We start from the raw sequence: 15,324 nt of genomic DNA, 5'->3' as shown, positions 1-15,324 counted from the left end.
CTCATCAGAGTAGACTAACTCAGATTGTTTGCCAGTCTGTCTGCGTTTATAAATTAAATGGCAATTATTTGACTTTCTGGGGATTATCGGTGACCAATGCAGTCGTCTTGCAGTCCAGTGTGCTTGTCCAGAGGTTTAGGGTGCTACACGCTCAACCTCTGGTTGACCACTTGGTCGCCACAACTATAGTCAATCGGTCTCCAGTTGCAAAAACTGAATAAACGAATGGATTCAAACACAAAGCAATGGGCAATTTTTTTCCCTGCTTTTACTGTAGTGTGACTGAGCTGTTAGGTTCGAGAGCTATGCAGAATGACCCAACATGCATTTTAAAGAGTCAGCTTTTCATTTTCTATTTAAATTAAATGTATACCCATAGCTGGAATGTAGCTAAAATAAAACATTTCTAAAACAATGCCAGTTTTGAAGAATTGTATTCATACGGTTAGCAAAAACATGCAAAAAAAGGACAGGCAATTCTCATTTAACTTTGACTTTGCTATACGTCCCAACAGAACTGATAAACATATACCTGACAGAAAAATGTTTCTTCATGTTGTGCAAATGCTACGTTTACTGTGTTGAATACTGATGTGTGTGTGTGTGTTTTCACCAGGCACCTGGATGCTTGGCTCTGACTTGAATGCAGTTGGAGACATGAGAGAAACAGAGACTGGGGGCTAATCGTTTGTTTAGAATAAAAAGTTGCACCACCCACTAATCTCTTTGGCAGGAGAAAGAGTGAAAGTATAATTGTACATTAATTACCATGTTTGTTGTATTTGTCACTTTAAATTTTAAACAGCTGGTGTAATGTTTCTGCTTTTAACTACTCAGCCATATAAAAGAAATCAATGCTGACAACAGACGTGAGAGGGATTCTTTAGTCTTTGTATTATTTAATGTCATTAATATAATATTGCTTTGAAATTTGAAACAGTATCACATTTTCATTGACAAACCATACTCTGTCCAGAAACATGGGCAAAGCATTGTATGCTGGTACAGTTTTTTTTCTTTTCCTCTACATTTTGTTACCCTTTAATAATAATTCCCACATTTTCAATAGACCTGAATCAATAGAAATGCTCATTAATGGTCTATATCATTAATGGTCTACAGTGCTCTAAACATTACAGTACCTACATAACAAGATCAGAAAGTCACACGGAGGCCAGGAAATAGACTTGACCTTTCTGAGTGACCTTTCTCAAGACAGGAGTGATACACAGGTCCTGTTTAGCCAGTGATGTGGGACTACCGGTTTACCTTTTAGTCTGTGTTGGGATTCATCTCAGGGGCAGTGGAGGAGCAGGGGATATACGGAGTGAGATCTAAATGTCAGAGTAAGCGCTGGTTTGGCCCTGCACATTGCATAAGGCTTACCTCTCAGTTTCTCTCTAGCTCTTTCACACTGCTCTGCCCGCTATAACTCAACACACACAAACACACTCGCATCGGCTGCTCCCCTTCAACTCACAGCTTGGTATCCGGAAACTTGAACGCTGGGGCGAGCTACACAAGGAAAACACCAATGTTAAAAAGAGCGGTTACATGCACAGCGATATCATGCCACCAAAACTTGCTTTAAATAGCTTGCTGCTCATTTAAGTGTAATGCTTTTATATTGTGCATCCATAATAGAGCAGGTTGTTTCGGTGACACACAGAATGGGAGAACATACGTGACAAAATGTTGGACGACGATGGCAAAACGAAATGAGGGTGAAGCGCTGAGTTGGCGTGTGACGGGGAGAGGGAACGTAAAAAGCGAATGGCAGGTGAGTGAGAGGAGACGAGACACTGCTACGGTACATACAGAGAGACTGCTCAGGCCAAGTGCATCAAAGGGTACGAAAACACAAACACACTGCCAACATGCAATCATCAGTGGAAGCTAACAGTTAACAGTCAGAAACAGAGTGGCAATGACACAGCCACGGTACCGCACGCAGGCCGGTTACACCGTAATAAAAAAAATAAAATCAGTCAGCCTCCACGAGCTCAATCCTTCACTTCTCCCGCAGCACACAAAAAACAAGGACAGTGGCCAGTGATGTAAGAGTCCAAACTCCCATGAGGACAGACAGAAACAAGGCATACAGCACGCACAGCAGGTAGTGCACACAGGGGAGAACCCACAGATATGTGTCGACTTCACGACGACCTTTTTTTTTCAGTCACAGTGCAGGAGGAAAATCTTTTAAGAAAAAAAAAAAATGGTACCACGCTCTCAGCATTACAAATCCACTCGCATTAACACGACACCAGAGCAACATTTAGATTTGGCTCTTTTAATGTAGTGGAATAAAATCTTTTCACCCCCTCAAAGTAACACACTTTGCATGTACTGTACCTAATTCTAAACTGGAGTGAAACAGCATGGATACCTACTCAAGTAATCATGATAATAAGATGCTATGACGGGATATGTGCATCAGATTGTGCTAGAGGCTCATTAATACACCCAATATTCTTTTTTAAACTTTGTTTACGTTTTGTTTATGGTTTTTTTTTTTTTGCCTCTGGTAGTAATGTTGGGATTCTTTACAATCCCTTCGTAATCATTCCCCCCAACCCACATTTCAGTTATGCCCCGTCTATCAAAAAGTATCACAAAAATCCACGAATGTCAAATTTGCACCATAAGAAAAAAAGAAAACAAGGTCTTAAAAGGGATAGTGCCATGTTTTTAAACACAGTGTTCCTTTTCATTTTTCTTTCTTTGTTTAAACTGACAATAAGAAGAAGCTGTGATTTTCAGGCTCTCAGTGCTACCACGACTGCTGAGAGGCACTGGGCAGTACAAGGCCAGAGCAAAGACTCATCCTGACAAAAACTGTACCATCTCTGCATCAACGTCATCCCAGCTAGTCACAGTCAGTTTAAATACAGCAGGAAATAAGAAGTGTTGCCTTTTTTTCTTTTCTTTTTTGCCTTTAAAGTCTTTTAGAAGCAGGGTGGAGGCGTGCAGTTGTTGGGTGGTGGTGTTCGGGCAGGTTAGGGGATTTTAGTTGATTATAGATAACCGTAATGAAGTAAGGCTGTTGTCCTTGATATTGTCCTTCTGGGATGTGTATGTGTGTATTTGTGTGAGTTTACGAGGTCTCAGTTTTTGGTCCGTTTTGAGTCCAGACATCAGTGATTAGATTCGTGACCGATTCCTTGTGGTCTTTCTATGAGTATTGTACAAATGCGTAGAAAAAACCCCAACAACAACAAAAAGAAAACACAAGTTGTTTGCTGCATGTTGCTGTTTTGTCTTTCATTGATTAATTGTCCATCTTGCATCCCATGCTATCAAAGCAGCCTCCTCATAGTGCTTCACAGTGGTAGATGCCTGGTAAGACAGGACAGGCTACAGATGGAGAAAGAAAAAAAATTATAACTGTCGAGAGGCAAAACAACCAAACAATTGTGTAAATGAAAAAGATATGTTAATAATAATAATAAAAAAAAAACTAAATATAAGCTACAGACTAGAAATCTATCTGTGTGATACCAAAAAGACACAATAAAGAAAAAGTTAACATTTTGGAGAATATGCTTGCTGGGAATTATGCAAGGGGACACAACTGTACATTTAATATGGAGCTGACTGGATTTACAGGTAGCAGAGCACGTGCTTAATTAAGCTCAGCTGCCACAAGAACCGATACTGAACTGAAAATGTAACTTTCTTTTCAGTAGTTTTTGCTGTTATTTAATTTTTATTGTATGAATTTATTTAAGCCATTCTTTTTTTGGTTGTGTTTTTTGTTTTGGTTGCTATAACACAGACATTTACCAACTTTTGGGATAAACTAAGTAGAAATGCTTTAATCTGTTTGGCATACAATCTTATAACTAGCTAACCTGCCTTTAGAAAATGAAACACAATCAGCACCACTAAAGCTCCCTAACGATGTGGCTTGTTTAACCCAGCGGTTCCTAATCTGTGGACCCTGATGGGAGGAACTTTGAAATTTGGGATGTGGACTGAGGTTGTTATAGTTAACTTAAACTGAATGGAAAAACAAAAGCTAGGTTGGAAAAAAACCCCACATCTCAGTTAGGCCTCAGTCACACAGGCCTAGAGACTGGTCCCCCTGGCAACCACGGGTCGTTAGTGGAAAATATTTAATCCCCGACTAGTTGCGGAGATTTCTGGCTGCTGCTGGGTGAACTTGGTTGCTAAAATGGAGCTGCATCAAAAACTTGCTTGTGATTGCACTGGTTGTTAAGACTGCAAGTTCACCTGTACTTTACATCAAGGAGGGTGACTTGTCTATAAACACTTGCCACAGCTACTTCCCGAGTGGTAGTGAAACCTTAGGAAGTGCACTGCAGACTAAAACTGGAGACTGTTCACCTTCAAAAGTAAAAATTGCTCTTTTCATCCAAGCAACACATTTCAACAGCACCTTTTACTTTGAAAATGAATGGTCACTCTGTGCATAATTAGCAAGTGTTTGCAGATGAGTTGGCATCTTCCATGTGAACAACGGGCACCAGTGGCAATCTGCTGGAAACCAAAACAATCGCAAGGAAAGTTGCACGATGGGCTTTAGCAACCAATTTCACAACCAATAACCTCAGCAACCATTACACTTTTTTTCCCCTAGTAACTGGAGGTTGCCAGGGTGGGAGAGGAGGGGTCGCCTGTGTCTAGGCTGGTGTGAAAACTAAAACGTGCAGTATACTTATAATCTAACCTATCTAATAATATTAGACCGTTTCTTTAGCTATTTGTTAAATAGCTGAAATTTGTCAATAATCAGTGGGAGAATGCTTTGGTGAATGTGCTTATTGAGATATGTAGCCTGTGTGATTTCTGTTTCAGCTTTATATTAACTATACACCTGTGAGACTGTCAATATCCTCACGTAATTCTCTGCTAGACATATTTCCCAAAACGTCTAACAGAAAACCATTTTTAAAATAATATAAACTCAACACTTCTGGAAATACTTCAACTTGCCTTTAGCCAGTGTGAAGTCTAGACAGAGCAAGAGAAAAAATGAGCATGCCTGTTTTGTCTGTGGAGAATCACTTTTTAAAAAAAAAAAATGGCTTGAAAGAGGAAGAATAATAAAGATGCAACCTCTGGGAGCTATCGGGGATTTGGAGGCAGATGCAAGTTGTCAGGAAGAGGAGGATGAGGAGGAAGAGGCAGTTTGGTTGAGAGAGCGGGGCCACTGTAAAATGAGATCAGTCCAGGATCATCCGTTCCAGAGCTCCGCCATTGGCTGTAGCAGCAACAGGCGACGGAGGCTGCCAGGGGGTGTTGGGGAGGCATGGGGGAGCCGCAGGAGTGTTTGTCATGGCAGGTAGGAGGTTGGTTTGGGTCGCTGGGCAGGGCAAAGGAGGGTGCAGGAGTAGGCAGCCCTGAGGGATGCTATACCATCACAGTGAGAAGGCACGGGGCTCACATGTATATATGTGTGAGTGTGAGAGATAAATAGAGAACCAGATGCAGGGGCAGAGGAAAATACAGGGGGGTGCAGAGGGGCGGCTGTGGGAGTCCGGCCTCAGAATATGGTGGTCTCGTACTTGGTGCTGACAGGGCGCCTGTTGGCGTCCCGCTGGTCCAAGAGCCAGGTGGTGCTGCCCAGGGACTGCATGTCTGGGTCCATCTCCAGGGGGTCGATCTGCCGGGGGAGGGAGGGAGGAGGGACGAGAGGAGGGCGTGAGACGTGTGGCAGTGGAGGCCATTGCGCCACACTGACAAGTCCTCAGCTCACACACGTGCATGTGGATTAGAGGTACAGTCCAGTGATCATGTTATAATCACAGACACTCAGGGCTCAATCCACAACATGGATGATGTCTGACAGAAAAGACCCTCAGCCTGTATAAGCAGCGGCAGTAAAACCAACAATACGACCCTCTGGGAGTTAAAACATACGCTGATTAGTAGTTCAAAAGCACCATGCTCTACACCATTGGCTACTGTCATAGCACAAACGGCAAAGACACATAATTCTACATGCATTACGCTGAGTAATTTACTTAGAAATACATTTGACTTTTAATTAGCTTGAAAAAAATCTCAACGTAGGCGTTTGGCAATCTGAAATTTCCTGCTTATGAAAGACACCTTCAGTTGAAAATATCTTAAAAACAGTTTAAAACCATCGAGCAGAAACAACTTCAGCCATCATGTTATTGACGCAATGGGCTAAACCCACACTGGCATAATTTAGCCAACAGTCTTCATATAAAGACGGTAAATCACATCAATGAGTCGCTCCAACCACAGAGCTAATTGCATTTTAACACTAAAATGTAAGATGAAGATGAGAGATGGGAAAATAAAAGGATGAGGTTCATGGTTGAAATACTAATAACCACACAACGTGGAGGCGAGGTGCACCGAAGCACTCAGATGCAAGAAAAATAAAGAGGAGAGGGAATTGTGTGTAAGAAGATGCATGATTAAGGATTGAATAGAGGAAAGGAAAGAGAAGGACCTGGACTCCAGGGCTAACAGAGTGCAACGGGAGGAAGGAAGGACGGTGGGTAGTACACGTGTGACAGTGACAGCAGCGGCATTCGAGCAGAGGGGCACCCTGGGAAGCAGGAGGACCAAGAAGACAAGAATAAAGACATGTTAAAAAAAAGAAGAGCGCAGAGGGACAGAGAATTTATATGCACTAAACAGACAGTGTAGAAATCCAGAAGCAGCAGAACGAGCAGTTCATTATCTGTCCTTAAAGCTCAAGAGGGCAAATTTCTCAGCATCTTTGAGTTTTCTTGTCATTGACTGTTTACTTAACCCTGTCCATGAATACTGACGGTCCAATTATAGCTTAGTAGCTCCAGCTAGGCATGGCAGTATTTATTTATACTTGTGTCATTTTTGGCCCTCCATATGGCAGGTCTGTGAAGCGTTGGATTTCTCCACTTGCTCAAGTGGCGTGCATGTGGCTATAGTAAAGATGGAGCAAAGTGTGAGGAATTCATTTACGAGTGTTTTTACTGTTTAAAGAAATCAGCAGCATGCCCAGAAGACTAGTTTAGTACCTACAAACCTACAATAACTGTGCATGCATCTGATTTGAGAAATTAACTGTCCAGGGTAACAGTATTTCTATAAATTGTTCAAATTCACATATCAATATTTGTCAGTGATCCCGGTGAAGCGATTATATACTGGAAACAGCTATGAAGGTTGCATCAGTGTTGTTCCTATATTCCAATTTAAAAAGCAAACAAACACACCAAAGATTACAAACTTATTCCCAAAGCCAAGAAACTCAAGAACATACATCATTATTAAGAAATCCACTTTGCACTGTTCCTTTACTGAGTGCATCCTGGGGTCTGTCAAAGGTTAACATTACTGGCTAGGCCCTTTTCTTTATTGAATATGGGCACATTTACACTCCAGCTAAAGTTACTCAAGTAAGCAACATTTGATCATCACGCTAATTAACAGTGGAATCTTTGTAAAGCATTTTTAGAAATATTCTATCCACAGCACAGATAAAATACTAGGGTTAGCTAGCTTTAGACACAACAAAAAATATTTGTGCATAGATGATGAGCTGGCGAAGTTTGTGAAATTGAGCCAGAGGTGTGCAGCTTTTGAATCTGTCTTAGCACACTGGTTTAACAGTTGTTTTCACTTATGTTTACCATTTTCTGCTTTATTTCAAAGCTCTGACACTAAATGGGCAAACACTCAAATATTTTGGTTTCCTAATATGTCATGTCATTGAGTACTATTTAACCCAATAACAGTAATGTATACATGTCATCTAATGACATATGTTTTAGTCACTGCATTATTTCTGATAACTATGTATTTTAATGATAATAGTAGGGTGGGGCTTTTCCTGGCGTAAGAAATACACCGACCAATCGCAACTGGATTTCTTTAAGGGAAACAGCCATTAACGAATCTGGCCAATGGGCATACACTGGACTTTTTTTTTTTTTCATTTTGAGATGCATACTTAAGATTCCTTTACAATATTTTTGTTTTAAAACCAGAGGGGGGAAAAACCTGACAGTAACAGTTGATAAATATTTTTTGTTTTAGGAAATATTGTCTTTATGCAAACTACAGAGGACAGGGCTTAGCAAACAGTCAATCTCTTCTTAGGTAAAATACATAAGAAACCTTCATGATTGTCACAGTTTTTGTTTCACTTCACTTGGTAGCAGCGAAGTGTATTAAAACAAATCGCAGCTGACAGAAATCAGCCCCCCCCCCCACTCTTCTCATCTAAAACTTAAACAACCAGCAGGCTCATTATGCAGCTCTGTGATCACTCCATATATTATCCTTGCAGGCAGGTAGTAAAACAATGTGATTTGTGTCTCTGAATAAGCAAGTGGTCCAGCAGTGTGTGTGCGTGCATGCTCCTAGTGGTGGCTGTGCAGCGCTCTCAGGTGACAGTGATCACTGAGTGCTTATTATATGCAGCCTGAAAGGTCAATACATCAATGCTCAGGGTATACCTGAACATTTATGCAGCACACTCAATCAGAAGTGAGGAAGCAGCGGGTGGTTCCGACCAACGAGGCTGTGCACAAGCTTAGAAAAATCCCAGAGGAAATCACACACCTCCTCCCACCCCACTGTTAGCAACAAATAAAAGGAATCATTCATCACGCTTCACATATGCACAAAAAGAAAGTCTCCTCTGATTGGAGTGACTCACAGAGCAAAGTAATGACTCATCACTTTCTACCACACGCACAGCAAATCCTCCTTTGTAGGTGGCCCATTAGGGGTTCAGCAGTGGAGAAAAAGTGGGTCACAGGGTCTGTCTACCTATTTTGAAGTATGACTGCACAATATGTTCCTTCACACCCGCTTTGGTTTTAACGTGTAGAGCAACCTCACCACTCAAATGCACTCAGAGATGCACACGTTCGCCACGATTTTCTTAAGGTTTTATAGGCTGGTACTCACTGCTGATCTTCGCATGCTGCTCCAGGACTGAGATACAGGACGGCTGGTTTTGGTGTCTATGACCTCAGAGCCCAGAGATGAAGGAGGCATGTAGTGTCTCGCCCTGGACTGAATCGCCATCTGATAAGCCACCTCAAATGCCTGTCCCAGCGTTAGGATGATCTCGTAGGTCTGTGTCTGTGTGAGTGGAAAATAAAGATTCATTGTACTGAAATATGTGACGAAAAGCAAAGCAGGCAAAAACAACTTTTTAACAGCTGACTTTAAATGACCGCACACAACAAAGACAAAATCTTTATGCACTTTGCTTGTGTGCTCAGTAAACATTTAATTTCCATAAAAAAACACAACTAAGCACCTTGTATTAGTTACGCTACAAAGCTTGGACTAAAAAAGTCTTCTGAACGTGTTACAGTATTTGTTTTGAGTTAACCACTATTCAATTTGGTTAGCAAACACTTGTTTTCAGCAAATTCGCAGCACACAAAAGCGCTGCTCTTCACATTTTTAGGATAATTACTTTGTATAATTATCCACAGGCTCTTGTTTAAATATGATGCATTTACAGAGAAAAGCTAAAGCAGTTTTTAATCTGACATTCTGTGCATGGAGGAACTGTGTGAAGTATAAATAATCGAGGCTCAGCAGTGTTTTTTTTGGTCCTGTAAAGATCTTTTTCAATGCAGTTCATTAAAAAAAAACAAACAAACCCACAAACAAAAATTTTTTCCCTGCAGTTAAAGTGCCCCCACAGTGGTCGAGCTGCCAAAAATGAAACCTCACTGCTGACCTTTTAACAGACCTTTCGACTCAAATGACAACATAATTTGTGCTTGTGCATGGAAATGCCATGCATAGCAGGAGTGGGTCTTTAATCAAGCTATTTGATGAGCCAATCAAGAAAATAATCCATAGGATGCTCAAGGCAGGTTTAACTGCAGGATATATGACGTCCTACAATGGGACATTTTGGTTTTCTTTCTTTATTTACCCCAAAATTTGCAAAATGTTCCACAATGATATGAAAATATGGGGCTGTCTGTAGTGGATTATTTTAATATATTAGCATAATTACAGTGTATTATGCTTATAGTTCTAATTCTATTAAATCAATCACAGGGCTGATGTTACTCACCACTTCCACAGTGCTGAAGACATGACAGAAGTGGTGGCCGCTCTTCAGATCCTTGGTAATGTATGCAAATGTGCAGAGGTCATCTGGGTCTTGCGCGGCACATGAGATGTTCCTGATCTCATGTTCTGCTACTATAGTCTAATGAAGACAGGAATGAAGTGAGCGCTAAATGGGAATCAACCACTAATGGACAGTGAGAAAGTCGACAGCAGTGTTTGCATTGGACAGGTCAATAATCAATAATTCCCATTACCTTTGTGGCTGCATCGATGAACTTAACACCTCTATAGGTAATGGACAGTATGACAACTGGACCCTTTTTGGAGTCCTTGGATTTCTGGAATAGATACAAAAAGAATAAGTGAGAATAAAGAAAAAAAATCACTGCCTGTTTTGGGGAGTTTATTAATTGTTATGACGGATAAAAACACTTTTCAGTTATTGTTATTACAATTTAGGCTTTGTCCTGTTTCATACTTCTTTTTTCTCTCTTCTTTCCCCTCATGTTTTCACCAGTCGCAGCAGACGACTGCCTCCCAACCCCCGAACATCAGCTCTTTTGAACCAATATGCCTGATCATCTCCTTTATAATAACCTGAACACAGATCATGAACCAACAGTATTGCTGCTCACATGAAAGCAAGTTAAAGGTTTAGTTTCAGCTGTTTGCTGCCAGATACATCTAGTTGTTACTTTATTGTATTTTAGTGGACTTAAAAATTTATTTATTATTGGATTGATGGCATGAACTAGCATGGTGTTTGCCCACAATGTAAATTAAATTAGTAAAAAAAAAAATCAACCGGCAAGAACCTGTAAGAAAAAAAAAGGCTTTTTAAACCTTATTTTGGGAAAATACCACCAATTTTTTCAAATTTAAAAAAAAAAAGTATGTTTAACTGGTTATTCTATACATAAAGTTATAGCTCTCTCCCCAACCACGCGTCAGCGTTGGGTGTTACCACGATGGCTTTTACATTTGCTCTTAGAAGGACATTGGCAAATACTTACCCTAATTTTTGCACAGGCATCTTGTGTGGACTCAATCCCTCGTAGATCCCTGATTATCAATGATCCTAGATACTAGAGGAAAGAGTCAAAACACAATTTAAAAAATGATTTAAAAGTTGGTGCTGGCAAACGAAATCAACTACAGACACAGACGGGCCATCGCAAGCACAGGATGTATTTGAATAAAAGTGTTCTACACTATTTCTTGTTTAATAGTGTTTAATAGTCCATCTATAACATATTTACAGCATATTCTGGCATCTATGCTGAAGACAGTAAAAGTGACTTACTGTTGCCTCGTACCCGCAGGAGTCCAGAATGAGTTTCTCAGGCTGGTGATGCCAGGCGGAGACCGTGGCATAGGTAGCAGAGTGGCTCGGCGGCCGGAGGTTTAGACGAGACTCTTTATGCCGGTCGCTGTGTCTGTCCTGCAGATGCAAATGAACAGGCTGCTAAATGCAATGAAGAGAACAGACTGATCCAAGAACAAAATATTCTCTGCCTTGTGTTCAATTTTTGTAGATATTAAAGGGGATAAAATGCTATTTTTTCAATGTTTTGCAGGATCTTTGTAACCACACTCATTTCAAATACTAATTTGTGCATCCATCAAGTTGGCAAGGTAAAGGGTTTCTGACCGCTGAACATTAGTGTGAAGGCAGATGTCTGGTCAGCAGTTTAATGCAAGTCTTTTATGCTAGGAAACGAATAAATATTATGCATGCTGGGCCTTAAGGTCAGTGTAGGCTGTGCTCAGTGCTTTCATGAATCACTGTCAGAGTAAAATATACTTATGATGATCATTACACACTAAGATTTTATGGAAATTGTAAGTATTGATTTTTATACAGCAGTGGTACCATATTCCCTTTCCTTATTTGTGGATGCTCCCGTGTGCTTCCAGATTGGCCTCAGTGAGTCAGAAAGCAGCTATGCCAGCTTCACTGTTTGTGTTGTAGTTTGACCTTTAACAAATGCTAAGATTTGATCACTGTGTTATTCTTGGTTTCTTCTCTTAAAGAAGAAACAATAGTCTACAAAAAAAAAAAAAATGCTCAATGGCACTTCATGTCTTTTTTGTTTTTTCTTCCTTAGACTACTTCATCACAATGATCATCAATTTATTTTTTTTATATTTTACACATATTTTCTATATTCTATTTATCAGTTTGGGGACTTAATGGAAGTTAAGATTAGCTTAATTAGCTAAAATTACACATATTTATATATAAGAAATAAACTCAAGTTTTTGTTCATTAAGAATCAGCAGTGCTTCAAATGTTTATTTGGACAGGGAGAAAATATCAGACAGATGATTAAATATGACATTGAGTTTTCCAACTATATTGATTCAAAATGTCAGCTCCAAAATGTGGGTTTCCAAAACTTTCCATCGACTGTATTTTCTACGTACATCTGAGCACATCCTTAAGATTAGAGCCACAAGGTGGTATGAGCTGATCAGGATATCTCCAGGACATCTCCTAGTTGAGGTTTATCAGGTATGTCTAATCAAGAGGAGAGCCTCAGGCAGACCCAGGACATACTGGAGAGTTTATATATCTCCAAGATTAAGGACTAAGCAAGAGCTGTAGGAGGTGGCTGAGTGGAAGGATGTCTGAACATCTCTGCTTAGACCTGGCTACGCAGCAAAAATACAATGTAAAAACCCAACAACCTTGAATGCACCTCTGCTTTTTTCACTGGTTCTAGTTACATTTTGCTTTAATCAATCACTCTGCACATCCACCCTTCAATGCAAAACTTCGTTTTACATCCGGACCAGCACAACACATTTAACTTTCGGCAGCATTTATTTATTTGTTTCTTTTATTTATTTAAAAAAGAAAGAAGAGGTCAGAGTGATGTGATTATTTAAAACGGAATACCAATACCCCCAAAGTTATTTCTACTTGATAACAAGCAGGAAATAATATGAGCCTCAGTACCAAGAAAAACCCAAATGTTAGACACTGGATAAGACAAATGATGTCAAACCTATGGCTAGAAAGACTAAATATACTGTAAATATTATGTATGTTAGATTGAAGGTCAAACAAGGGTTTGTAGAAAAGGCTTGCAATTAATCTGACTGACTTATTGTCAATGGTTTTCTGTGTGCGGAAACAGAGAACAGGCTGTTTTCTTTGCATCTTTGTCATTTCTTTGTGCCTGATTGTGCTCCTGCATCTGCTGAAAGCTACAGACATTGTTGGAGAAAAGCATTTAGGTAAAAGAAGGTGGCACTCACTACAGAACGTGGCCTCTCGCTATAAGAACGCAGAGATACACTACAGTCTTGGTCAACTCCTCTTCGCCTCCGATCTGACTCGGTCAGGGGAAGGAGCATGTCCATGGAGCGACTGGTGTAGGGGTCCAGCTGACTCAGGGGAGATGTGGTCTGGGATAGGAGGTCATGGAACTGCCATACGCATCCACACACACACACACACACACACACACACACACACACACACACACACACACACACACACACACACACACACACACACACACACACACACACAGATTAATGATTTGAAAGCACTGTCTACACAGGCTGGTTTTCCTGATCTACATCCAAGCCTAATCCTCGACAAAAAGAGCCTCTTCCATGGAGATTCTCAATTCTTTTTAGCCCAGTTTAATCTGCCTGGGAAATCAGCCCTCAGTATTTAACTGTTGTGAACATAATGATATTGAAGAATCTCATTCCAAAATTAGATTTCCGCTGCAAAAAGAAAAAGGATCCATTTTCTCACAAAATGATGTCGGTATAGAAAAACAGCTCAACCGTGCCATGCTGCTTTACACTTCAGCTCTGTCTGGATTGTTGTAGAGTAAGAAAAAAATAAACTAAAATATAACAGCACACAGGAACGAGGCTAAACATGCTGAGGGAAAAAAAAATCTCATAACAGACAAGAGTGACACAATATGTGTGTTATACCGAGGGTATGAGCAGAGCTATCCTTCTTACTAAGCACATTAAGCATATCTGATCTATTAATCGAATAAGTGTCGACAGTGGTTAAATAGCAGCACTAACACTGCTGCAGTCTGGCTGGTGCTTTAAATAAAAACATCTTCCATCTTTTAGAGCTGACCGTATTTTTGTGAATTCTAGAGAAAATGTGAGAAAATATGAAATGCATTACCATAATTGGGGACAGACGACGGGACTTAGATGGAGCCTCTTCGTAGGGTCTCTCTGCTAGAGAGGCAATGATCCTCTTCCTGTGACCCAGAGGACCAACCTTAATAACCTAGAGAGGACAACATCAGGGCATAGCATGAGACTTTCCTGTACTCTTAGATCCATATCTTACATACAGGACTTTATCTAGACTAAAATAATATAGATACTTTATATTCAAAATAAACTGACACAGAGTTGGTGGCAAGCACCCCTCACTGGCAGGCATCCACAGGCAAACAGAAATGACTCTCGTCAATAATTCAACCTCAATCTGTTTTGCCGTAAGCTTGAAGTACCGCACTGTCTCCTTCTCGGGACGCTCTATAATTTACGACCCATTTTTGGACATAGTGCTTAAAAAACACACAAGACTTTACTGATTTATGTAGGATAACATGTGACATATGAAAAGGATAAAGCATAACAGTGTCACTATGTAAATACACACTGTGTTTGCCATTCACAGTATAAAAACACTGCTCGTCTATCCACAGCATCTGTCTCGCTAAACTTTTTTTTTTTACAAAGGCCGCTGCAGCTAGTGAGACTCAAATCATCACAAAAGGAACAATAAGCTAATTTTATATAGTCAAAACCCATCACCCCAAAACTGACAATTTGCATAATCGGCTATTAACATTCATGCTCATCCAGTAAAGGTGGATGTTGAGTGATTAATGTTACATTTGCAATTATGTCACGGGTACAAAATATTCCATAACAGGCTCATATGATTCTTTGTCTAAAGCTTCAATTATTTATTCAGTGGGAGTCGGAGGCAGAAGAGGCAACTGGTTTGTGTGCTGGATTTCTGGTGCTGTTTTCATCAAAACCATGTGCAGAATCCCAGTGAGGCCAGTGTGCACGAGGCCTGTGAAATGAGACGGAATTTAAATAGTAATAAAGAACACCTTGGGATTATACAGGGAACCAGCTCATAGATCATCTCAGTGCTCGATGCTGTTTGCAGTGAGACGCTGAGGAGGATGTCGGAGATGTGATGGGCAAAGTGAGTTCAGATGCTGAGAGGCAGTTCTGCTACTCTGCACACTGAAAGTAATGTGCCCTGCACTC

General features: G+C 40.4%; 1 protein-coding gene across 6 annotated transcripts in view; it reads right to left on the bottom strand.

Moving 5' to 3' along the window:
• Nucleotides 1-1,023: 1,023 nt before the first annotated feature.
• The window catches only part of anks1ab (ankyrin repeat and sterile alpha motif domain containing 1Ab), a 56,504-nt gene continuing 42,203 nt past the window's right edge, over nt 1,024-15,324 (bottom strand). For 2 of the 6 annotated variants that reach the window (XM_026167043.1, XM_026167047.1), the window contains 9 exons: nt 14,210-14,317; nt 13,303-13,473; nt 11,342-11,479; nt 11,052-11,123; nt 10,293-10,376; nt 10,040-10,177; nt 8,905-9,081; nt 6,452-6,567; nt 3,423-5,629 (listed from right to left, as the gene is read on the bottom strand). In XM_026167043.1, the coding sequence (XP_026022828.1) occupies nt 5,407-5,629; nt 6,452-6,567; nt 8,905-9,081; nt 10,040-10,177; nt 10,293-10,376; nt 11,052-11,123; nt 11,342-11,479; nt 13,303-13,473; nt 14,210-14,317 (1,227 nt within the window). In that variant the 3' untranslated portion in view covers nt 3,423-5,406. Of the gene's footprint in view, nt 3,358-3,422; nt 5,630-6,451; nt 6,568-8,904; nt 9,082-10,039; nt 10,178-10,292; nt 10,377-11,051; nt 11,124-11,341; nt 11,480-13,302; nt 13,474-14,209; nt 14,318-15,324 lie in introns of those variants that run through there. The other 4 variants (XM_026167044.1, XM_026167045.1, XR_003272396.1 and 1 more) reach the window with 4 other exon arrangements.

This window comes from Astatotilapia calliptera, chromosome 5 (assembly GCF_900246225.1).
Source record: "Astatotilapia calliptera chromosome 5, fAstCal1.2, whole genome shotgun sequence".
Classification (NCBI taxonomy): Eukaryota; Metazoa; Chordata; class Actinopteri; order Cichliformes; family Cichlidae; genus Astatotilapia; species Astatotilapia calliptera.
This window is presented reverse-complemented; position numbering and strand designations above follow the sequence as displayed.